Source organism: Microtus oregoni, unplaced genomic scaffold (genome assembly GCF_018167655.1).
Source record: "Microtus oregoni isolate MIOR12 unplaced genomic scaffold, Mior012 000170F_ref0000392, whole genome shotgun sequence".
NCBI classification, from domain to species: Eukaryota; Metazoa; Chordata; class Mammalia; order Rodentia; family Cricetidae; genus Microtus; species Microtus oregoni.
The window spans coordinates 558189-585282 of record NW_024544826.1 but is presented as its reverse complement, the minus strand read 5'-3'; the positions used below and the strand labels follow the sequence as shown (position 1 = coordinate 585282).

General features: G+C 37.0%; 1 protein-coding gene across 1 annotated transcript; it reads left to right on the top strand.

The window, feature by feature from the left end:
* Positions 1 to 1301: 1301 nt before the first annotated feature.
* LOC121445266 (testis-expressed protein 13C-1-like) lies at positions 1302 to 3308 on the top strand. The gene is made up of 2 exons (XM_041647304.1): positions 1302 to 2901; positions 3085 to 3308. The coding sequence occupies exons 1-2, from the start codon at positions 1302 to 1304 to the stop codon at positions 3306 to 3308; spliced, it is 1824 nt and encodes a 607-aa protein (XP_041503238.1).
* The last annotated feature ends 23786 nt before the right edge of the window (positions 3309 to 27094 follow it).

The following is a 27094-nucleotide window of genomic DNA, read 5'->3' as shown; positions in this document are numbered from 1 at the left end:
GAACTCAAGAACAATGGCACTGGGTTTCTGATCCTACTGCACGTACTGGCTTTGTGGGAGCCTAGGCAGTTTGGATGCTCACCTTACTAGACCTGGATGGAGGTGGGGGGTTCCTTGGACTTCCCACAGGACAGGGAACCCTGATTGCTTTTCGGGCTGAGGGGGGGGGGCTTAATTAGGGGAGGGGGAGTGAAATGGGAGGCGGTGGCTGGGAAGAGACAGAAATCTTTAATAAATAAATAAATTAAAAAAAAGAAACTTCAGATACCCAATGTTCTTCACTTTAGATGCAAATGTTGCATAAGAGAATTTTAATTTTGAAAGGAGAAGCTCTGAAATTTCCTCTTCCCTTTCATGGAATATGGACATGTACCTTGGTTGTAGCTTTCTGTCTTTAGTCTTCCTAGACTACTTCCTCCTTGCTTTCTCTTCCTTACCTACTCAGTATGGGAAATGGTGTTCATCAGCAGTCCCTTTAAAAATCTTGAACCCTTTTTGGGATTTTTAGTGTCCCCAAACTTCTTCCCAATTCTTCTTATGTAATAATCTGGTTCCCACTACTCCCACATTTTCTAGTCTTGATGCCACCTTTGCAAGCCCAGTTCTCTGTTTCATATCTCTGACAATGCATCCCTGAACCTTCTCTCCTATACCAATTTTGGTTTAACAAAACAAAAACAATACACATTAAAAAAAAAGAAAGGGGAAAGCCCATATTGTATCATTGTCATGATACAAGAAGACTTGAAATTGTTACCTAGCTATGCCTATAGCCCAGTTCCTCTAGCTCTTTCCTCATCTGTTACCCAGTATAGAAATTCTGTCTTGCTTATCAGCAACAGGTATGTTACTGAAGACCTCATTTTATTCACTAGCTTATGGTCTTCTAGAAGACCTTCTTTCATGCCTTCTTTTCTGCGTTCACTACAGTACTCACAGTATCTGCCTTCCCTGCGCTTCTTTTAGGTAGTTTAAGGATGAATGACATTTCCCAGCATGCCATGTGGCATGACTTAGTTGTTTACCCTTTGTGAGGTATCCTGTGGAATGTTCCTTAACTACCCGGCAGTAGGCAGTCACAGCTGAGTACAGAGGACTTTGTGAGAGGATCAGCTTCTCTGTTTTATGGAGAAGTAAGAAGAGGAGGAAGGAAGTAAACGAGGAAACAAAGATTCGACATGGACTGAAGTAGGACTGAAACTGGAGGGGAGGGGGAAGCAGTTAAGCCACATGTGTGGCAGCTGTGTCAGTAACCATAGTGGAGGTACATGAGAGTATTAATTGGCTAAACTGCAAAAGTCATGGCACTTGAATTTGGAGACCACAACAGTGGCTTCCACCATACTGAAGTAATCAGATTCATTAACAATGAAGTCCTTATGAATGGAGGGGGTCCAGAATTCTATATGTCCTTTCGATCTCGGTCTTGGAATGAGATAGAAGACCACCTTCATACTATCCTTGTTGACCCGAAAGTGCCACGTTCCCTAAAGAGGGCTTGTACCTGGAGTGCTTTGGCATTGAGTGTGAGAGTAGGTGCTAGGCAACGTGAGCAGCAGGCACGTAGAGTTGGGAGGCTACAGGAACAGGTGGGAGAGCGTGAAACAGCTTCCTGGACTCTGGCCTCTGAACTACAGAGGTTGCGAGAGGAGAGGGACCAGGCAGCAGCTCAACTTGTTTCTACACAGACTGCGTTACAAGAGGCAATGGATGAGCGTGAAATACTGCGTGGGAGGCTGCTCCAAGCAGAGAGGTCTGCCTTGCCTGATGTGCCTGAACCTAAAATGCAACAGGGTAGTGCATCAGTGTGGTCTTTTGAGGAAGAAGAGCAGGAAGAGTGGCGATCTAGAGAGGCCCAAAACATGCCCAGTTTGGAGGCCCAGATGCCTGTCCCACCGGTCTTGTCTTATTTGCCAGGACTTCCTGGTCCATCAGTGCCACTCTTTCTTCGAATGCCTGTGCCACATCCACTACCACTCAATACTAGAATTCCCTTGCCATTCCCATATTCAACACCTGTGCCACACCCATTAGTGATGGAATCAGGAGCAACAACAGCAGCCATGGCTACAGTTGTACCTCAGATAGCTCCTGCAGCAATCTACCCACCTGGCATGTGGGTTTCAATGGGGTCACGGGAAGCAACAGCTTCTACTTGTGGCCAAACTTTCCATAGGCATAACGAATATCCTGAGAACCTCCAGGATGTAAGTCATCTGGGAAACAGTGTAAGCCACTGGGAAGAAGGTTCAAAGAAACCCCATGGCACACCACCCCATGGGGACAGCAGCAACAACAACCACAAGGAAAGTCATGTCACATCCCAGATGAAGGTTGCCACTGAAAAGAAAAATCCAGTGAAGGAGCAGGTAACCACTGCACTCGAGGTCAACAGTAATCACAGCATAAAGGAAGAACAAGTAATGCTTCAGGGGATGACTTCCCAGAAAAATGAAACTAGCTGCACCAAGAAGAAATATCCAGGGAATCCCAAGAAGGTGGGTGGCTTAAAAGATAGCGTCAGCCATAGCACTAAAGAAGATTCAGTAACTCTTCAGGAAACAGTTACTCAGGTGAACAAAACAAGCCCAACCCTGAAAAAATATCCAGGAATTCTTCTGAAGAGGCCAGACTTGGTAAGCTGTCTTATCAGTGAACATAAAGAGGACCCAAAGACATCCCAGGGCACAGCTGCCCTGGGAGAAGATAACATAAACACATTTCAGCAGATGACAACCCTGGCTACTGACGCAAGCCCTAGTTTGGAGAAAGGTGAGGGGACTGGCAAGAGCCAGGGCCAGAAAGAAGAGCCAAATAGTTTCCAAGCCAGCCCCCTGAGAAAAAGTAAAAGTTATTCTATGAATAAATGCCCCTCCAAACAACTGCCTCCAAAGCAAAATATCAAGCAACCTCAAGAATACATGCAACCTCAATGGGTAAGAGTCTTTGAATCCATTCAACCTCAAGGGGTACAGGCCTTTGAATCCATGCAACCTCAAAGAGTAATGGCCTTTGATTCCACCCAACCTCAAGAAGTAATGACCTTTGAATCCATGCAACCCCAAGGAGTAATGGCCTTGGAATTCAAGCAACCTCAAGGGGTAAAGGCCTTTGAATTCAAGCAAGCTCAAGGGGAAAAATCCTTTGAAACCAAACAACAGGAGAAACCCCTCTCATATACTCCAGCGAATTGGGTCTGCTCATTATGTAAAGCTGTGAATCGCTCATGGTGCAAAGGCTGCTTTAAATGTGCAAAGGTGTGTGCTCAACTTGAGAGGAAAGATTTTCACCCAAAACCACCGTATTGATTTCAGAAAGGTGAGTAATGGAAACACTCCAAAGAGAAAACCAATTTCTTAACATTCACTCCCTCTTCTGATCCAACTAAACCTTCCAGGAAAGTTAAATGTAAAAATGTATAGAGTAAAATGTAAAGTCCATTTTCCTATTTTCCCAATTAACTACTTTTCCTCATTATGGGAAGGCACACATGCATACAAATATGGCAATGTTTATATTTTATTATATTAACTTACTTGAGATAAAAAGAACTATTTTGAAGTGTCACATCCACCTTTTAAATTGTGATTTTTTTTTTATTTTTCACTATTTTGCAGATGAGATGGTGGAGTTGGTACAGCTGTTCCCGATTATATGACATCCCTAAGCAGCTCAACTCATGAAGCTTTTTTAAACTATTCTTTTCTCTTATTAATTTTCTTTTCTTAAAAAAAAGCATACATTTGACTGGAGGCAGCCATATGATAGCACAATTAAAAACACTGTTAAATTTGTAATACCACTTTTCCTTGAAAATGAAGACATCTTAAACAATTGCTGTGTTTATGCTTGCTTCTTTTTGCATTCTACATTTAATGGGAAGGTCCTGTTTATTTTGTCTCAGGACTACTAAATTTTTTGTTGCTCAAGAAGGTGAACATATTCCTTTAGAATGTTCCCTAAGAGAAAAAACAAACAATGAAACACCTTATTATAATGGAATGTGACTCACATTGGCTTAAGTCAAGAAGCATGATCAATCGAGAAAGAGGAAATTCTTTGGTGCTTATTATGATGGGAGATGGAGAATGAAATATTTTTTGATCATAAAGAATGAACTTGTTGAGAGAGGCAGAGATGTAGTACTAATAACAAATTTGATAAATTTCATGCAATTCATGAAACACTTGCCAGTGTTTAGTCTTTGCTAGGAAATGACCTTTATGGTATTTTCTGGTCAGTACATCATGATTGTTTGTGGTGAGCTTGCTTAGATGACAGGTGAGAGTATTGTTTAGAAAAAATAGACTGGCATGCATTTTTTGCTTATAAAAAAAAAGCCCAGGTCCATATTTGCAGTCATTTCTAGGGTCAAAATTCAAAAGTCTTTAATGAATGGACTTACCTCGGTTCTTTTTCTTGGCCCCAAGTGCAACATATAATCAGAAACAACATCATAAAAGTGTCCTCACAAAAATACAGGTGATGCTTTTTGGACTTCTGTCCATTTCTTCTCTCTCCAGTCACATGTTGCAGGGAGAGGCTGCAGCTTAGCCTTGAAATAACCACACAAAACTGTATTAATTAAATTACTGCTTGGCCCTTTAGCTCTAACTTCCTATTGGCTAACTCTTACATCTTTTTTTTAACCCATTTCTATTAATCTGTGTATCACCATGTGACAGTGGCTTACTGGCTATGACTTGGCAACATGTCTTTCTCTAGTGGCAGATTCATGGAATCTCGCTCTGATTCTGCCTTTCTTCCTCCCAGCATTCAGATCTGTCTTCCCCCTGCCTACCAAAGTTCTGCCCTAATAACAGTCCAAGGCAGTTTCTTTATTCATTAACCAAGACAGAAGGACCTCTCACATCAGTCACAGATATTTTCCTGGCTACTCACTTGCCTGCCGGCATGGGTTGACCTGAAAAAAAGTACCTCAATATATATAGTCTGCCCTTAATTCAACAACTGCCCCTATCTTAAATCTCTCTCCAGTTAACAGTGGATGGAAAGCATCATAGGAACACCATGCTGCTTTACATGGATGGCGCCTCTCTGGTCGGGGTTAATTGAATGAAAAATAGAACTAGTGTATGGAGAACCATTCTTCTTGGATCCCATCAACAGATACTTTGCTCCCAAAAGATAAAGGCTTCCAGGAAAGTAAAAGTCAGAATATAGCTAGCAATGGGAGTTTATCTCTTGCTAAGTCCAAACCGATGGTATCCTTAAGTTCCCTGAAGGATTCCATCAAGTTTTGCTGTAGAAGATCCTTCACCCAGCAGCCTTTCAGTTACCAGCCCACTTGAGGATGGTCTCTTATACTATAAATGCCATGTAAAGTGTTCATTCCTCTTCTCTCTTCAGGCTGCGAGATTTGTGCAGAGGACTGTGCACTGTCAGTCTACCCCTACATAAATAACCCTTTATTTTACTCAGTTCTGAGCTAGTGTGGGATTTCTTTTTAGTGTCATCCTTCAATGTTTACTAAGATCTAATGTCAAGGTGTTTTCTGATGCTAATTACTAGTAAATAGCATGCATGGTTGCCTAGTTTCAATCTTATTCACTATTAGATAGTCCTTTTAGAAAATATAAGAATCAAATGGGTTGTGGTGCTTGAGTACAATCAACAACTATTTTCTCTGATATTTCTCACTGTCCAAATCATAATAATTTGGAGGTGGGAAACTGCTGTTTCTGAGAAAAAGGAAGAAAGGAGTGACTGATAATACTGGACTTCCTGAAACCCTTGATGTCATTCCTACATATGTCAAATAGACATTCTTCTCTTAGACTTGCCTTTTCCTAGGTTTCTGGCATGGAGTAATGGGTAAATTAGGTATCATGACTCATAATTTATCTTTTTCAATATTCTTTTATGCTATTATACTTCTATAATTATTCCTTCAACAGGTTCAAAACTATAGAAAGCCAAATGTAGGCTGGTAGCATAGATCTCACTTCACACAAAGGAAATTTTTATTTACATTCTTCCAATAAGTATGAGATGATAAACAATGAAAATGATTCTGTCAGTTTAAAATTTTAAATTTTCTCAAAGATATGTTTAGCATCTGAGGTATGATAAATAGGAAAAGGAGGTGTTCTAATGGGAAACAATCACTAATTTTTGAAGCAGCAGTGTAGACATTGTCATATATTGCCCACTTTACTTAATGTCCCCTGCATTTTCAAATATACACACATGCCCATGCTTTTATTGTCTTTAAAAATGATGATGATTTAAAATGTTTAAATGGAGTTTAAAGGGTAGAAATGGTGGAAGAGAAAGATGAAAAAGAATTAGATTGTGGAATGATCATTTCCATAAGGAACAAATTGAAATCCCAGCTAAGACTCATAGCAATGTTGGAGAGGCTGTCTGATCTGGCCTTCCACTATAATCAGATTAGTGAGTACCCTAATTGTCACCATAGAGCCTACATCCAGTAATTGAAGGAAGCAGATGCAGTTACCCAAACCAAGCACTGGGATTGACTCCTGGAGTTCAGTTGAAGAGAAGGAAGAGGTATCACATGAGCAAGGGAGGTGAAGATCATGATGGGGAAACTGCAAAGACAGCTAATCTAAGCTAGAGGGAGCTCACGTCCTCTGGTCTGACAGTTGAGGAGCCTTCATAGGATTGAACTAAACCCTCTGAATGTGGGTGACATTATACGGCTTGATCTGTTGCAGAAGTCCCTGACTGTGGGACCAGAATTTATCCCAGATCCAAAAACTGGCTTTTTGGAGCCCATTCCCTATGGTGGGATGCCTTGCTCAACCTTGATACAGTGGGGAAGGGCTTGGTCATGCGTCAACTTGGTATGCCAGACTTTCTTGATTCCCCAAAGAGGCCTTATGCCTTCTGAGGAGTGGAAGGGGCTGGGAAGGGGAGAAGAGTGGGAGAGCGGGAGAAGGGGAGGTAGGGAAACTGAGGTTGGTAAGTAAAATAAAAAAAATTAAAATAAAAAGGAACTGTTGTTATAAAGGCATTTAAAAAGATGACAGGGATGAAGAGGAATATTAGTATTTCTCTGAGCAAGATTGTAAAGGTGAAGAGGCTAGACACAAGTGGGAATGCTTTGGTAGCTTCACAACTAAGGACATAAAATTCTCTGTTGTGTAAAAGTGGAGAAAAATGAGCAACATTTGTCCCCATTCTATCCCCTTACTCATTTCTTCACTGTTTCATGTCACATACATGCCTTCTATTGCAGTCTAGGCAGGTGTGGCATCACTTTAAAGCTGTCATTTAAATTTTCACCGTTAACATTTGTCTCATTGCTGTGATTAAAAATGTTGACAAGATCAACATAAGGAGGCTACATTTCCAGTACATAAAATTGGAAAGGCATGGTGGTACAACCAACAAATGACTCATAATAGCACACTTATACTCAGGAAGCAGAAAACAGTAGATTCTTGTAGATAGCTTGCTTTTTCCCTTTTTCTATTTTCATTTTACAGTCTGGGACTATGCCTCATGAAACAGTTCTCTCTCTCTCTCTCTCTCTCTCTCTCTCTCTCTCTCTCTCTCTCTCTCTCTGTGTGTGTGTGTGTGTGTGTGTTGGGAAAGAATACCTGCAAACACCATGGCTGGCAATGAAATAATCCTCATGAGGCAAAAAGGAAATAAAGTTCAACATGACTTTATTAGCTGGTATTGGTTCAAATTTCCTCCCTGAACAGTTTATTTTTAACATATTTAAACATAGTACAATCTCTCAAAAAAGTTTCCTGTGACAATTTATCACAATGAAGCTTAAGGCATAACTATGTCAAAACTCCTTTGCAATGCACATGTCTTTTGCAAAGTACCTGTTACTTCTTTCATAAGAATAGGTTCTACTGACTGGGAAACAATGCTCAGGAGTCTAGGGAATATCTGGAACCTCTGAGGGATTCAGGTGATACCTTGGCCCTACAGATAGCAAAAATCACAAAGTTATTAATTATATCCATTCCCATCTTTCCAGGCAGAAACATGTATACATGTCTTTTATTGAAGAGAAAAGAATGTATATTTATTATTCCTGTTTCCCCCAGTGCTATATGTGATCACAAGGACCTCATAACCTCTATATGCTACTATTACATTAGTGATGTTCTCACTTTTATTTTTTTTTCAGTGTGGGCCACAACTTATAAAATGACACTACCCACATTGGGCTTTTATTCTCACATTAATTAACCTAAACATAACAACCCTACACCAGTCATGACCAAAGGCCCACCTCCTGGGTGATTCTATATATTATTACAATAGGTCCTGAGATTAATCATCACAATGATGCCTCCCATCAACTTGACACAAAAATATAATGATCTTTAAGACATAACATTGCAACATCCCTTGTTCCAAGTTTCATTGTCATATCACAATGCAAAACTATTCACTCCATCTTCAAAAGTACCCATTATTTTTAACACTTTCAGCACTGTTAAAAGTGTATGTAGAGAGCAGCTTTTGAGACTTAGGCAATCTCCTAACTGTGAACTACTATAACTTTAAAAAACTAGTTACATAGATCCAATATACAATGGCACAAATAACTTTACTAGTCCAAGGAAGAAAAATCAAGCTAGAACAAGAAAATAGTAAACCAAATCAAGACCAAACCACCAAAAAAGCATTCTCTCCACCATGCTAGGGTTTTAAAAGAAAGGATTGTGGCTTGTTTTTATGTCAATTTGACACAATCCAGAGTCATCTGAGAGAAGGGAACCTCAACTGAGAAAATAACTCCATAAAATTTTCATCTAGGCAAGACTATAGGTCCTTTCCTTAATTAGTGATTAATGTTGGTAGTCCTGAGTTCTGATCACGGGCTACTGGTCTTAAGTTCTATAAGAAAGCAGGCCGACCAAGCCACTAAGAGCAAGTCAATAAGAAGCAGTTCTCCATGGCTTCTGCACCAGCTCCTGCCTCTACATTTCTATACTATATGAATTCTTATCACAACTTCTTTCAGTGATGGTGTTTTGCATGAAAATGGCTCCTATAGGCTCACAGGAAATGACATTATTTGAAAATATTAGGAAATATGTCCTGGTTAAAATAGGTATGGCCTTGTTGGAGGAAGTGTGTCACTGTGAGCAGGTTATGAGGCTTCAGAAGCTTAGCCCAGGCTCATTGGCTTACTCTCTCTTTTTGCTGCCTGAGGACTGGGAAATAGAACTCTCACTGACTCTTCAGAACCATCTCACAGCATGCCACCATGACAATTCTGGACAATTGTAAGCCAGCCCCAATTAAATGTTGCTATGATTATGATGTCAATTCATAGCAATAGAAAGCCCTAAAACAGAGTGTTACTTGAAAATGTAAGCAGAATTGAATGCCCAGATTGATTTTTAGTATGATGGTTCGTCACAACGTTAGCCATAACTAATACATCAATGTTTTAAAGTCCTTTGCATTCTGCTGAAAACCAGGCCCAAAGGCCTGAGAAGCACATGGTCAGGTTTAGCAAAATAAATGTACCTAATTTGCTCTTCTAATTGTGGATCTATTTTAGATAACAGTTCTAGGGATATAGTCCATCAGAGCAAAGAAGACAAGGAAAGAAAACCAGGAGTTGTCTATATTACATATATTACACTCAAAATCAGAAAGTAGAGAGCAAACAATGCTTGTTCTTAGCTTACATTCTCCCTGGAACTCTATCTGTATAATGACATCTCCAGAATTTAGGATCATCTTTGGTGAAATGTCTCTGTCATTTTTAGAGTTTTGCAAGTTGTTTACTTGGGTAATATTATATCCTTCTGGAGTATCTGATGGAGTTGAAGAATGGATAGTTATAGTTTTCCTTAGTTATGATAAAAGATAAAATAGGTATAAATATTGTAACTGTAATTCTTGCTTTATAACTGTTTTGTTATATGTAATTTTACTATGTTAAAATGAAAGCCTTTCTTTTTTGTTTAAACAGAAAAAGGGGAAATGTTTAAACAGAAAAAAAAAACTTCTGTATATGTGTTACTTTCATTGTTTAAATAAAGAGACTCCCTTGGCCTTTTGATAGGACAGAAAATTAGGTGGGCAGAGTAGACAGAACATGATTCTGGGAAGAAGTCAGACAGAGAGAGCCTCCATGGAGCCAGCCACCAGGTCAGACATACTGAATCTTTCCCGGTAAGCCACGATCCCATGGTGACACACAAATTAACAGAAATGAGTAAAAGCAGGATGTGAGAGTTAGCCGATAAGAGGCTAGAAATAATGGGACAGACAGTGTTTAATTAATACAATTTCTGTGTGGTTATTTTGGGTATAAACTAGCTGGCTGGTGGAGACGTAGCCCACCACTCCTAATACTACAATTTTTCCATAGAATTGACCTAACATACATAGATATTCTACCACAGACATGCACAACCATCTGTTCCCATAGGGAATTTTAAATTTTATTAAGTTGATAACCATTAAAACTATTAGTATATAATGTCTAATTATATTTCTATATCTAGTAAAATCAGTATCAAAGGAAGTGTCTTTAATAGGGGCAGATTTTGTGAGGCATCTGTAGTGTGCTGTTTGATGTATGGGTGTGGAAAATGCTTCTCAGTTGCCTTTGAGCAAAACCAGAGAAAAACAATAAAGCTCTTTGTGTTTTGAGATCCCTTATAGATGAGAAAATTGTGTTTACATAAACAAAGAAAGAAGTGTAGAAGTAATTTTAAAATATGTGCAAGTTTTTGATAAATCCATGCTTTAAATGAAGTCTGATCCTCAACTCTAGTAGAAGTTGTGCTTACAAAAACAAAGAACAGTGAAAGTAATTCAAAAATATGTGCAGTTTTTTGATAAATCCATGCTTTAAATGAAGTCTGATTCTCAACTGTAGTAGTTTTGTCTTCTGATGAGGGCTGTTTTCTTTGATTTCTTATATTTGAGAACAAAGGTGACATGATGCAAATTCTGATGTCAAATCAATTTTGTTGTTTGTTTTAAATGTAGCATAATTCCACTTCAGAAAAATTAGGAAGGGGAGAAGCTTAGTAGTGCCTCAACTTGATCTACCAGGCTTTGCTGACTCTTATGTGAGGCCTTGCCCTCTCTGAGAATTGGATGGGGGTAGAAAGGAGGTAGGGGTATGGAACTGGAGAAGAGTGGGGATAAACTGTGATTGATATATAAAATAAAATAAAAAATTAATAAAAATTAAAATAAAAATTTGGAAACATAGTAAAAGATAAATAAACTTCAAGAAAATTTCAAGAAATCTTATTGTTTATATGTCCATTTAGTTTCATATATATGAATGCACAAAACTATGACATTATTTTACCATTTTGGTATAAATCATTTCTTAAATACTATGCATATACCTATAGAAGCACAGATGATACATATGACTTTAATAGCCCACTTTAAAAATTTTATTAGTATATTGATTATTCAAAAATAATGAATTTTGTTATGACCTTGCTCTTCTACATACAATGTACACTGATTATAATCACTCTCTCATTTATTTGTTTTATGCTCTCATTGGTCTCCTTATACTCTCATGTCTTTCTCTGCTTTAAAAATGTACATTTACTCTATGAGATAAGCCAAGCAATATTTGTCTTTTGGGGTCTTGGGGCTTTTCCAAGTACCCTTACATGGAATGTTACATTTTTTGCAAGCTCAATTATTAAGTACACAGTTCAGTATACTTAAATATCAATATAACATACAGCAAAAATCTAGAACTCTGTCATATGACACTATTGAAGTTGTATATATGGATATATTATTAATTTACATATTGAAATAATATGTTAAATTCTTCATTATTATTTAAGAGCGTAATGTTTTAAGAGCAGTCATCTTAATTGTGTTTCGCTACCCTAGTGACTAATATGGCCCAAAGGTGGGTTTTGACTGTGTGCCTCATGGAGTACACCTTTTACCTTATTCATGGCCCAGATGAAACTTTAGTCTAACCTGAGGAGGTTCTTTACATGAGAAACTTGTTTACATTGGCAGGTGCCTTGTGGTTTCTCTGACCTGTGCATAGTTTATACCAACTTGATGATGAGTCCCGTGCTGGAAACAGAAACTGGACTTTATTTTCTTCTCCATCAAGGGTTGAGAAAATTCCCTACTGTAGAAGCATTTAGTTATTCAAGTCCCAGTGGCTGCTTGCATCTATCAGATTCTGCTTTCTTTTGCCTTTATCGTTTTTTCCCACCTAGCTATATTCTGTCCTGCCATAGACCAAAGAACTGTTTTATTCACCAATTCTAATAAAACATATTGACAGCATACAGAGAGACTTCCCATATCATCCCCATTTTTTGTCTAATTAAAAAGGAAGGTTCAAACTTTATCTTTATAAAATTGCATACAACAAAACATATATCCTGCAACAATTATAGTTATTTTATTTGTATTTAACAAAACTAAAGAAAATATTCTATCATCTATCCTATATTTGTGTGAGTAAAGTTTTATATTTAATTAGTCAATAATTATAAATAAAGAAAACTATAATTATAACTATCTAGTCTTCAACTCTATTCAAGACCCCAGAAGGGTATGTTACCTAAGTAAACATGAAGTGCATTACAAGGAATTTCCAAAACTCTAGGAATTACAGAGACATCTGACTGTTGAGACAGTCATGCAAAGTTCTTCTGTAATGTTGGGGCATCCATCTTCTGCCTATAGATAAGGCCATGTTATATGGCAGACTTTTCAATGAAGCAGGAAATTTTAAAGACTGTCTGACCTATATTGGCAGTTTGTCAGTCATTTCTGTCTATATCATGTAGAATATCTGGCAGAATCTTCCATGAAGCAGGAACCCTGAAGGACTGTCCCATCTTGTTTAGGCAAGTTTCACAGTCATTTTTCAGTGGGTCCTGCATCTGCAGTTTATGCTGCATACAATCAAGCTTTCTAGGCAAGAGCAGGTTCTCGGCTAAATGGCAAGCCTTGCAACAAACTATACAAACTACATAACCAGCTTTTTCAATACCCATAATCCTCTTGAACTAATTTGGCACTGCTAGAAACAGATTTGTCTCACTTTCAAGACAAGTCTAAGTTCTTAAAGCATTTTAAATGCAATAATTTGAAGGTCTTTGAAATTTTTGAAGATTACCTATTTATTTGAAATATATCTTTGCATATTAAGAAAACCTAACTAGCATGTCTATAATTTTAACTATTATAGATGACTATTAATTTGTATTTCTTAAATATATGTCAATTTTTTAAATGAGCTGTACAACCATAATACCTTAAACAAGTATATATATATATATATATATATATATATATATATATATATAATAACAAAATTTACCTTAAATTTGTATCAATAAATCAAAATCCATATCAATGTAATGTATTTTGAGATCAACAGATGTATTTTTGTATTAAAGTAGATTTAATAATCTACCTTTTTTTCATCATTTTGTATCATATCCCTCTTTTTCCTTTAGAAGGAGATTGACTATGACCATTAGTCATTTATAACAATGCCCCCTTTAAATGGGAACAAAAATATAAATACTGAGTAATTTGGACATAGTTTTCTATACTACTTCTTGCTGATTAGAGGTGTTGGTACTCTTATGAGAATCCTGAGAAAATTTATAATTACAATTAAATCCTGTGTCATATCAGTCAGCTGTCTTTAAGCTGTTCTGAATATTGGATCCCCTGGACCTTTATACCCATAGAGAACTCTCAGAGCCTTTTACTTGATCAAACCATATTAGCCTGTAAGAAATCTGTAGCTTTTCATCTTTGGTGTAAACAAAAGCAAAACCTCTTTTCCAAAGTAATATATACTTAGTCCCAATTTTTTTTTTATGTCAAGATACCATTATCTTCGTTTAGCTTAGCAGCTCCTACAATCAAATGTTTCTCTGCAGTTACTTTATTAACAGTCAAAAATCAAAGAAAACAGAATAGTATACATAATTCAGACTCTGGGTATTTTCCATATGGCTTTTAATATTACTTTTACTTTATCTTTAAAGATTTTGTTTTATTTGTTAAAACTACTCCTTTTCATAATGATTTATACCACTTTTCCTCTCTCTCCTAAGCCTACGTACATTTTTTAAAACACACTGTTACCTGAATAGGGTTATTTTGTCTGAATTTGTCTTTATTATGTATTTGTAATTTTTTGATCACTATTTTAAACTGGTAAGTGGGCTAGGTAAATGACTAGGACTAAAGCAGCTACTTTGACTGCTGGTTCTGCCCTTTATGACTTTTCAAAATGGTGGAGGTAGCAATGAGCATCATGCTTAGCCACCTGTCCATACTGTCATCAGGTAGAATGCAGTCGGTCCACAGAAGTTTTTTGTCTATATGAACAAAAGTTAAATCCACCACACAGCTCTTGGCTGATTAACCTCTCTGTACCAATGCTTATGTGAGACTGTAAAAACCTGCCATGCCACCTAGCTCTTGGTGGCTGCTGCCTAACACCATCTTATAGGTAGCTGTTTGACAACATGTCACTGTGCTGCTGCTGGCGTGAGACCATGAAACTAGGAAGCCCAGTACAGCTCCATTTACGTGCATTTAGAACTTTTAAAAGCTTTCTTAGGCCCTATTTCCATAGTAAAGTATGACTATATTGGGGATTCCTCTAGTATTACCTTTATATGTTCTTCTGAAGTAATTGTTTCTGCTTTGCATTTGTTTGTATCCTAAGAGTCAGGAAAATTCATGAAATCTGAGCAACTTTACGTAGATACTGCATAATCATTTGCATAACTCCAAAGTCTCACATTGGTACACCATTTGTAACTAGAGGGTTCTATCCCACCTACCAGCTCCAAAATAACCACTCTGAGGCTTAATATCAATTATTAACTGTTTGACCTATTAGTTCAGAATATTATTAACTAGCTCTTACAATTTAAATTAACCTATTTCTGTTTTTCTATATTTTACCATGAGGGTTATGGTTTTTTCCTTCACATCTTGCTTCCCCAGTGGCCTCGGATGTCTCCCATATTCTGTTTTCTTTTTCCTTGTATCTGTTTTGATTTCCACCATGACTATATTCTATCTTGCCATAGGCCAAAGTAGCTTTGTTATTGACCAATGGTAATAAAACATATTCATTGTATACAGAATGGCATCCAACACCATGGAGAGATTATAGGAATATATATAAGAAAAGGGACTAGTGTTATATGTTTTAAGGGAATTGCCTGCATGATCCATTTAAAGAAAAAAGTGAAATTAAAAGGTGCTTCAATTATGCCATCACCATATGTAAAATAGATATCTCTAATTTCTCTCTTTGGTATTTGATCAATGCCTTTTGTATATAATGGTGTACACAAAACTTCAGTGTACTATTTCTGCTATACACAGCTTTCAATGATTGGTTTCTTTATATACTAGAAATTAGTTTTACTCAAACACCTATTCATGGAAATTTCAGTTGCTTTTATATTTTTTCTTCATTTTTCACTACTGGTATATGAGAATATCTACTTTTCTTTTACTGTATATCAGACCAGAGATTTTGAGCCGGGCGGTGGTGGCGAAAGCCTTTAATCCCAGCACTCAGGAGGAAGAAACAGGCGGATCTCTGTGAATTTGAGGCCAGACCAGAGATTTTGAAGAAAAATGGTATTGATTGGCAGGGCCAAATTCATCAATTGTTCAGTAGAATAGAAAGACCACATACTTTGATTTTTATATGTCTATTCCTAGTTAGTACCTTAACACTTTATACTGAGTAAAGCATAAGAAACATGATATTATATACTCTGATTATGAACTATTAATAAAGTATTTGATTATGGTAGGAAATTAAGTTCAATTGTACTGAAAATAAAATATATAAAATCAAGTAAATTTTCTCTCAGGCTGGAAAATATTTGAACTTTCAAATTAAGTAGAATCATTTATTATGGTAAGAAGACATAGACATCAAAGATGGAAGATAGCCTTGGTATGGAATATTAGATAAGGATATGGTATATTTGTTTATGCTATGAAACATGTTTAATGATACAAAGATGTGTTGAATTCTTGTGTGTTGAATTGTTTAATTCTCTAAAAATGTATTAATTTTCCTGTTTGAAACACCTGATTGGTCTAATAAATAACTGTATGCCCAATATTCTAGGCAGAAGAGGGAAAGCTGGAGCTGACAGGCAGACAGAATAAATACAATGGAAAATGAAAAAAAGGAGGAGTAAGAAAAGAAGGAGAGGAGAATGCTGTAGGCCAATCACACAGCCACACAACTAGATACAACATAAGAAAGATATAGAAGATATGCACAAATAGAGAAAGGAAAAAGCTCAGTTATTCAAGTTTAATTTAAAGATAATTTAAGATAAAAAACTGGCTAGAAATAAACCAAGATAAGGCCAGGCATTCATAAGAATATGTCTCTGTGTATTTATTTGGGAGCTGTATGGTAGGTCCCTAAAAAGGGAAAAAAATGTTAAATAACTACACCACCTTGAGTGACTAAAAGCATGTGAATTATAGAAAGAACAAATTGTAGAATGTATATTAAATTGAATGGTTTTATCTTTTTTTCTGATACTGTAGGGGGGGGGGGAAGTAAGGATTAAGAAGGTTTTATCCTTAGTAGGAGCTGCAAGTAGAAGGCTATGGTCACTGTTAAATTGGCTTTTCTCAATAAGGAAATGAATCTTATGAATGGATACTTGAGGTTCAATGAGTTTGAGATAATCACAACTAAAGAAGTAAACCTCTGTTACAATACATAACTTTATAAGACTTTGTTCAAATGAGTTTACAAATAAAAAAAAGCATAAAACACTTGGTAAAGTGTGACTAGATTGGGGGTCCTCTAATATTACCTTTATGTGTTATTCTGAAGTAATAGTTTCTGCTTTGAATTAGAAAAATTCATGGAATTTGAGCAACTTTTCATAAATACTACATAATCATTTGCATAATTAAATTACTTTTCCTTTGTATTTGATAAGTAATACAAAGAACCACTAATTTGAATAAACCTTCTTATGCCATGGAAAACAGTTGTGTAAATTTTTCTCGCATACTTTTGTGACAGCGTAAATGAGAAAAACAGTGCAATCGTTTAAAGCTTTATTGTAGTAACAGTTTTAGTCTATGGTCAGTTGGCAACACTGTTCTGGGTTTGTGATGAGGCCAAACATCATTATGAATTAGAGCTATTTAATTTATGGTGGTGAGAAAATGGAGGGTGACACTGGATAAATTGAATATATAAACCTACCACCCTCTTCAAATTTTGATTCTATCAGATGGATCGAACCACTGTTTAGGTAAAACTTTACATTGAAATAGTTGGTTATTTCTAATGACTAAGAAAGAAACACCTATTTCATATCTTTCTCTTAGGTTTTTCTATAGTTTGTGTTTCGCTTGTCTATTGACATATTTTTTCACTGAATTATGTTTCTGTCTTCAAATTTTCTGTCTTTATAGGTACAACAGTAATATTGGACTACTACTTATGCTAATGGATTCATCCTAATGAGCTACATCAGAAATAAGTACTTCTTTTTTTTTTTTTTTTTTTTTTTGGTTTTTCGAGACAGGGTTTCTCTGTAGCTTTGGAGCCTGTCCTGGAACTCCCTTTGTAGACCAGGCTGACCTCGAACTCACAGAGATCCGCCTGCCTCTGCCTCCCGGGTGCTGGGATTAAAGGTGTGCGCCACCATCGCCTGGCAGAAATAAGTACTTCTAAATGTTATAGTTTCAATGGAAAATATTCCCCACAAGTTTTGTGTCTTAATAGTTGGTCCATAGTTGTTAGTGCTGTTTTTTTCAGATTGTGCACATTAGGAAAGTTTGAGATGCAAGAAGCATCTAACTGTCATGATATCCATGTTTATTGCCTGCTATGATGCATTATGTACTTTCAAACTATAATTGGAAGTAAATCCCATATCCCTTTAAATGATTCTTTATATATTTTGTTTCAGAGATGAAAAATGTGACTAACATAGCAATCAATTTCCAATTCAGACCTATTAGAATTCTGGAATTTAGGGTGAGAATATATACATAATTCAATCCATAGCACTTCTAAATATCTATACCTATCATGCATATCTTTATATCTCTATAATTCATCTATCTATCTATCTATCTATCTATCAATGTATATATATATATATATATATATATATATATCTGTATGTATCTATCATCAATCAATATCTATCAATTCTGTGTATCTCTCAATATATGCATGGATATAGATATGTATCTTACTTGCTACTTGAAGTGCTAAATCTTTGGATTAAGACTACCTCACTTTGTAAATTTTATCTAATATATTGTACTAAAGGATTTGATTCCTAGGACTGGACATTACCAATTGTCTTAAATAACCAATTGCTTAGTGTGTGGGTGCACCCCTTGTGGTCCTGAGTTCCTTGCTCGTGCTCCGTCTCCTTCTGCTCCTGATTTGGACCTTGAGATTTCTGTCCGGTGCTCCCGTGTGGGTCTCTGTCTCTGTCTCCTTTCATCGCCTGATGAAGGTTAATATTCCTGAGGATGCCTATGTGTTTGTCTTTGGATTCGCCTTATTTAGCTTCTCTAGGAACATGAATTATAAGCTCAATGTCCTTTATTTATGGCTAGAAACCCAATATGAGTGAGTACATCCCATGTTCCTCTTTTTGGGTCTGGCTTACCTCACTCAGGATAGTGTTTTCTATTTCCATCCATTTGTATGCAAAATTCAAGAAGTCCTTGTTTTTTACTGCTGAGTAATACTCTAATATGTATATATTGCATACTTTCTTCATCCATTCTTCCGTTGAAGGGCATCTAGGTTGTTTCCAGGTTCTGGCTATTACAAACAATGCTGCCATGAACATAGTTGAGCATATACTTTTGTTGTATGATAGGCCAGCTGGCCTAGGTCTGAAAAAGCATGGGATAAATCCGGACTAGCTGAACATAGCGGACAATGAGGAATACTGAGAATTCAAGAACAATTGCAGTGGGTTTTTGATCCTACTGCACGTACTGGCTTTGTGGGAGCCTAGGCAGTTTGAATGCTCACCGTACGAGACCTGGATAGAGGTGGGCAGTCCTTGGGCTTCCCACAGGTCAGGGAACCCTGATTGCTCTTCGAGCAGATGAGGGAGGGGGACTTGATCGGGGGGAGGGGGAGGGAAATGGGAAGCGGTTGTGGGGACGAGGCAGAAATCCTTAATAAATAAATAAATTAAAAAAAAAATAACCAATTGCTTGTTTCTTTTCCTTCTACAAAGTGGAAATATAATACCTAGTAAATGTAGGTATATAGATGCTATAATTATTGCATGGAAGAACATTCAAAACACAATTCAAGAATACAAGTTTCCATTTATTAATCAAAATATTTTCTCCTCAAATGTAACCAGAAAAACTTGAAAAACTTTTAAGAAGAATTTGGCCTGAAAAAGTCATGGAATAAATCACAGGTTTATTGAAGTGGTGATATTTCAAACATTTATCCCATAGTCTTGATTTGGGATTTATCCAGGACAATTAGCGTCACTCATTATCTCTACAGTTTAACAAATTAAAATGTTTTTTAGCTAAAATCAAATAATCTATAAATATATGTTTCAATATATCAAAAGCATTAAATGATAATTCATCTCTTAATTTATTATAGTAATTTCACCTATCACTCTGTGTTTCATACAAAAAATTAGTTTATAAAAAATAGAAGTATAACTAACAACACATTAATTTGATTCTAAGAACTAAAATTTCAGTTCATTGTACATAATTTCAATAAAATTAGAGTCATTGTGGTATAGTTGGGCTAACATGTCTTTTCTTCTGACTAATAAACTTTATATACTGTAATCATATTTGAGTATCTGTTTATAATAAAAAAGAGTGGCTTTTTTATTATAATAGGAATAGGAATACTGTGAATGTAGCCCATTAGAGTTTTTTATTATAAAAGCAACAAAAAGCTCATTTTAGCTATTGATTTAGATAACATGAATATAATCTGCAATTTGCACATCTTCAAATTCATGGAGTGTCTGTTTTTAATGAACTGTAGCCAAAAAAAAGTTGGCAAAATATTCAAACAAAGACAATAATTTCAAGAACCTTATTATACTATATTATACAATATTGTAGATTATCTATTATTGTATAACAAATTGTCCACCATTTAACAGTTGTGAGATGTGAATAGTTAGTTAGAGGACAATTTTAGTGGCTCAGAAATCTATGTACAATTGTGATGTTTTTTTGTCTGATGTTCTTTCAAATAACTCCATGAACTATGTTATTTTAGGGAGAAGTCTCAATAGTTATCTGTCTAAGGATCCAAAGGGGTTTCCCAACAGATTGACACACCAATATGTCTGACTACATCCCCGTAAAACCTGAGAAAGCTTGGAAAGTTATTGTGGACACACACACACACACACACTCACACACACACACACAAAACAATGTTTAGCTGCATTTTTGGTTTTGGCTGGAAGCATGCAGAAGCTTCCTTAAGAGAGGTCTTTCTGATTCAGTGATAGCAGAAAAGTAAAAAATAAAACAAAATGATGTGTGGTTTCAAAATGGTGGCATCCTAGTTTGCTTGCGCAAACAGCAATTATTCTTTCAGGGGGTCTAGTAATGGGGAATTTAAAAAGGTTTTGTGAGCAGAGTGCTACAGCTTACTTAATGGCAACATAGACCCTCTGAGTGCCTAAAAATGAGGCAATGTGCATGGCTCTCCGAGGCAGCAAACATGCTTCCATCATGTTGGACTAGGTGGAGCAATCAAGCAGGGCCTTGTTAGCTCTAGTCACTACCACTTAGCATAACAAGGTGATACTGGTCAGAAAATGATTATAGATACACAATAAGACACAATAATGGAGATTTAGATGAAAAAAGACTTCTAAATGGTTCATAGTGTTGGATAAATGTATGTAGACTTGAGAGAGAGAAGAAAAAGAGTATAGTTATAAAAAGAAGCAAATAGTTTCTTAACAAAATAAAATGAAGTCTTTAAAGAGACAGAGTACAGTCAGTCATAGATTAAAAGGAGTAAAGAAAAATAAGCCATATAAAGATTGAAAATACACAAAAAGTCTATATCATGTATATTATTATATTTACTTTGAAATTTTTGTCTATGACGGAGCTAAGCAAAAAGAGACACTTCATTGTATGGACTGGAAGCTAAACCCACCTTTATATTTTAATATCTTTATTTCAAAATTTGGGTCTAATGATACGTTGCTTTGGAAAAGTGGTTCTTCTTTTGTTTCCACAGAGCATGAGGACCTGTGGAATCCTGTAGGCATAAGTCCCGCCCCGTAAGGGCCGTGTTCGCCTAGGGCTAATGTCTGCCTATAAATTTGGCGAGCAAGCTCCGAGCTGTCTCTTCTGCTTTCCTGGTCTCCGCGGGAACGGTGGTTCTGTAAGTCTATTTCTACATTAAAACTATATATATATATATATATATATATATATATATATATATATAGTTACAATCTGTCTGCATTTGTTTACGCCATTACAGAATCCTTCCTTACTAATTTGGTTTGATGGATCGAAAACCCCTGAAAGGTCATTATAAACATCTTAAAAAGTTACTTTGCCCAACAAAAAGCAGGAAACAGTTTGAAGAATACTATGCCAAAATTCCCTAAATGACTGTTTATAAAAGTTTGTTTACATTTAAAGGGGGTTATGCTATTGAGATTTGCATTGGGATGGATAGTTTTGGTCTATTGATAGAAATTTTAGGTCACTTTTATCATATGTATATTTCTGCTCTTCCTTCATGTATTGTGTTTTTCAGCTCCTTTAAAAATGAAATGTATAATTAAGAAATACAGGTTAATAGATAGTTTAGCTTGTAGTCATGTTAGACTTTCTATATGTACAGATATGTGTTTCAGATGGATAAGCATTCTTCAAACCTTTCAAAGACTACAGAATATGGTATTAAACTGTTTTAAGAATTTATTCTTTTTATGAAAGTGAGACAGATTTGTTCCTGGCAGTACCAATCTACTTCAAGAGGATGATGGACTTGTAAAAGACTCCTTATGGAGTTTGTTAGACATTTGGGCAAGCAACTGCTCTTGTTTGGACTGTATGATGTTATGCTTTATGAACTTGGTATTCATGACCCAGAAAAAAAAATAACTGTTGAAGTTGCCTAAAGAAGGTGAGACAGTCCTTTGGGGTTATTACTTCATGAAATAATCTTCCAGACATTCTGCAAGACACAAATAAAGGTGACTAACAAATGCCAATATAGGCAGAACTCTTTTAAATTTCCTACTTCATGGAAAAGACTGCCAGATACTATTGGCCAGTAGTTTGAAGATGGGTATCTGAAATGCTACAGACGAACTTTGGATGATTGTTCAGGCAGAGAGATGTTTCTAGAGTTTTTGAAGTTGTAGGAGGAAGGCCCGCTTGTTCGTCTCCCCACTCAGCTAGCTTAGCCCCAAAATAACCACACAGTAACTGTATTAATTAAATCACTGCTTGGCCCATTCACTCTAGCTTCTTATTGGCTAACTCTTACAGCTTAATTTAACCCATTTATATTAATCTTTAAACCACCATAAGATCATGGTCTATCAGCAAGTTTCAGCACATCTATCTCTGGCGGTGGATCCATGGCATCTCCCTTACTCTGCCTTCTTCCTTCCATAATTCAGTTCTGTCTTCTCCACCTACCTAAGTTCTGCCCTATCAATAGGCCAATGAAGTTTCTTTATTCATTAATGGAAATCACCACACATGGAGGGGACTCCCACATCACTAGGCCTGCTTGTTAGTCCTGGCCTCCCAGAACAGAAATTATCACACAGAAACTGTTTTAATTAAATCACTGCTTGGCCCATTAGCCCCAGCTTCTTATTGGCTAATTCTTACATCTTAATATTACCAATTTCTATTAATTTGTATAACCCCACATGGCAGTGGCTTACTGGTAAAGATTTGGAATGTCTATCTCTGGTGGCAGATCCATGGCATCTCCCTGAATCTACCTTCTTCCTCACAGAATTCAGCTCTGTCTTCCCTGAATATGTTCTGTTCTATCTATCAACTGGCTAAGGTGATGGAGGAAGGTCATTGGTTAAATAAAGAAACTGCCTTGGACCTGATAGGACAGAAAATTAGGTAGGCGGAGTAAACAGAACAGAATGCTGGGAGGAAGAGGAAGTGAGCTCAGATGCTATTTCCTCTCCTCTCTGGGGCAGAAACGATGAAGCTCCAACCCAGGAAAGACATAGGCTAGAATCTTTCCAGTAAGCACACCTCAGTGCTACACACATTAATAGAAATGGGCCAGGCAGTGTTTACATGAATACAGTTTGTGTGTTGTTATTTCGGGGCATAAACTAGCCAGGCGGCTGGGAGCAGGGCAGCAGGAATGCAACCCGCAGCTCCTTCAACACTAAGGCAGTTTCTTTATTCCTTAATGGAAATCACTACACACAAAGGGGACTCCCACATCAGGAAGTTGATGGGGAAGCTTAACTAATCACATCTGGTTTGGCTGTGGCTGCCAAAAGCCCAGGTAGAAAAACCCGGAGATGTAGGCTCTTTCTCTCCCTCCCCCAACCCCTGCGGTGCTCGCTGGACCATTTTGGATTTTGGACCTCCCACTCTTATAGCATGAGTTCCCTCCTTTTTCAATTATTAAATTATAACTGTTGTTCTTGAGCTGGTCTGTTTTTTTATTGTACCAACCGAATATGCCAACACCTTGTTGCCTGAACTTGGGGCCACTGCGGCTTCCCTCCAGCTCACTCCTGGCAGCCTCTGCAAGCACCGGACCCCAAGCACTTCCAGGTGCATGTGCCCTGTCCCACACCATACCATAGGCTTTGGGTCCAGCCACCGCTGCTGCTCCGCCAAAGCGAAAAACTATTGAACAGCCGAACATATTCATAGAGCACACAGTCTGTGATTTTAACTTCTTGATTTGAGTATATTTTTCAGTTTTTTTCGTTTTCATTCAGCCATATAAAACTAAGGACTTGGATTCAGCAGCTGCCAGGAGTGAGCTGAGGGAAGCCGCCGAAGGGGTAGTCTACATCTGCAGCTGCAGTACGCATAAATGGCCTGAGGCTCTGGAGCCTGATTGAACCACAGGTAAGATTATTTTAAATTTAAAAAGGGAAATATGTCAGACAATCTAACTATCCAAGGTTTCCATAGCCTTTTCACTTATACCGTGTGTGAGGTCTTACAAGATGCATATGACATCCATTTTACATGGCTATTTCTAGGATTCACCCTTTTTCTTGTATTCTATAGTTTTTTCATAATATGGCTTGACAATAGAAAAATGATGCAGTCTTTACAGACTGAATCTGGGATTCTTAGAAAAGAAGTTGAAAATCTAAGGAAGGGCACGACCATCTTAACTAACAATTTTCATTCGGCTGAGGCAATTTTAAAAACAATTCAGATTGATGCCAACCTCTTCAAGAACGAGATTGGAGTTCTCAAGGAGGAGACTAGATCTTTGTTTAATATGACTTGGTCAACTGAGCTAATTTTGGAAAAGGTAGTCTAATAGTAATTAATTTAAGGAAAGATTCAGTGCTCTGCAGAAGGAAATGCCTGATTTGGCACATAAAATCCAGTGCATGAAATGGCTGCTGAAACATTATTTGAGAGGATTCACACCGCTGAATGTATTAACTGGACTCTGTCAAAGGGGTATGGCAGATTGACTGATAGAATGTCCCTCCAAGAAGGTAATATACATGCCATGAGGATTATGTCCAAGGATGAGATATTATCTCTAATGGACAGACTTCATACCTTAAAATCCTCAGTGAGGGCATTAGAATAGAATACTGGACAGGAGATCCAGCCCTTGCAGAAGGCAATGGTAAACAGATTTGTAATGTTTGGGGAAATTATTGAATTTGATGATCAGGAACAAACAACAAGAAGGCAAAATTTAACTTCATCAGTGCGTAAAACTCTCTGGGATAGCTTCCCCAGAGTTCTACCTGCCTTTCCAGTAATAATGTCAGAAAAAGTAGCTGTCTCCAAATACCCTAAGGTTATCAAGGAATATACACGGGAGTCCATACGTATGAGTGATTTAAAAGAAATTAAACAAGCTATTGTGACTTACAGAATACATTTGTCCTTTGTTAGAGAGATGGTCAAAACCTGGGCTTTCAGTAACAAAACCACATTGCATGATTGGGCTCAGTTAATTTCAGCTTTCCTAGAAAGTGGGCCACAATTGCATTGGAGATGACCTCTTAAAGAGGAAGTGAGAATTTTAGAACAAAAGGAAAGAGCAAAAGGAACTGAGATTTCCCTAGATCAAATTCTAGGTGACAGACTTTACTCTGATCCTCAGGACCAAGCTCTTTAGGTTGACCACTCCCTATATGTATATACACAGCAGCTTTAAAGGCTTGGGACAGGATTCAGGACCAAGGAAAGAGAATGGAATCATATCTCAGGGTTAAGCAGGGTCAGAGAGAACCCTTTAGTGAATTTTTGCAAAGACTAACTAGGGCCATACAAATAGGGATAACTGACCTAGAAGCTAGACGTATAATAATTGAATCTTTAGCTTATGAGAATGCCAGCACAGAGTGAAAAAGGATCCTGGGGCCTTTAAAGATCAGATCAGCACACTTGGAGGAGTGGGTTTTGCATACAATGAATGTAGAGGACGATGTTCCCTCTCCCAGCAAAGTTTGCAGTCAGGTTTAGGGACATCAAATAGGGGTTGGTTATAATTGTTATATAGTTGAGGGTAGGGGCAGGAATTTTATAGGCTTAGGGGTCTTCTAAAAAGAAGAGGGATGATTGTATGATGGGATAATAGATTGGTATTTGTAAGTTATTGTTTTTAGACAATTATGTTGGTATCAATTCTTGTATATTGATACAAAGTTAAATTATATTAAATATGGTATGCATGTATGCTTCTATCTCTGTTTGAAACATTGTTTGTGTATTGACATATATATTTGCCATATTGCAGTGTACACTACTACCTATGATCAAAATACTTAAACATTGTTTACATTGGAAGGTCATTGTTCTTATTTATTACACAGTTGTTTACTGTCTTAGTCTTTAAGTAAGATCGGTATTGAGAATTATAGATCAATCGCCATATATGTTTGTCATATTTATATTTAGGCTAATCAGGTTCTTTAGGTACATAGAGATTATATTCAGTATAGATAGTATAATCGTCAACCTCTTCAAAGAGCTGTAGAAAATGGCCTTTAATATAACCTAGAGCTCTGTGGTAGTGAGATACAATCACTCCTGGCAACAACAATCTACTGCTGAGAGAATGTTGTGCACCAAAGACACTCCACCTGGAGCCTTTCTTCTTGGCAGAGCTGGCCTGTGGGCAAAGAAATGCCCATACCTCAACTGCTAACAGAGATACAGATTATCCATGAATGGATAAAACAGGACTGTCATATCCTGCCAAGACTGGGTAAGATAGTTTTAAAAAGTTTCTTGCCTTTAAAAGTGGTATGTCACTTACATTAGGCCTTAGTCAAAGTTGGTTGCCTCAACGTTGCCAATGAGACTTTGGGTGATTGCCCAGGTAGTCGGTTGTCTCTGTCATTTGTTGCCCATTTTAGAAGTTTCTTGATGGTGCTTCCTGTTTTCTCAAGTAATATTGCTTCCCTTGATGGAGTTGAAGATTAGATAATTGTAGTTAGCCTCTTCATGATTTAGCTAAATTTAATTTCAATACATTATTTAGACTCCTTGAAATAGACTGCTTAGTAAAAGTTTTGTTATGTGTTCTTTGCTTAATGTTGTTTATTCCTTTAATTTTATATTTAGCATCTGTTCCTATTTATGTAGTTGCATTGGGTTTGGATCCATCTTGTTTAGACAAAAGGGGGAGATGATGGGCAAGCTCAACCAATCACATCTGGTTAGAGTGTGGCTTCCTGGAGCCCAGGTAGAAAAACAGGAGATGCAGGCACAAGCTCTCTCTCTCTCTCTCTCTCTCTCTCTCTCTCTCTCTCTCTCTCTCTCCCTATGCCGTGCTTGCCGGACCATTTTGGATTTCAGACCTCCCATTCTTGTAGCATTGAGTTCCCCCCTTTTCAATTATTAAATTATAACT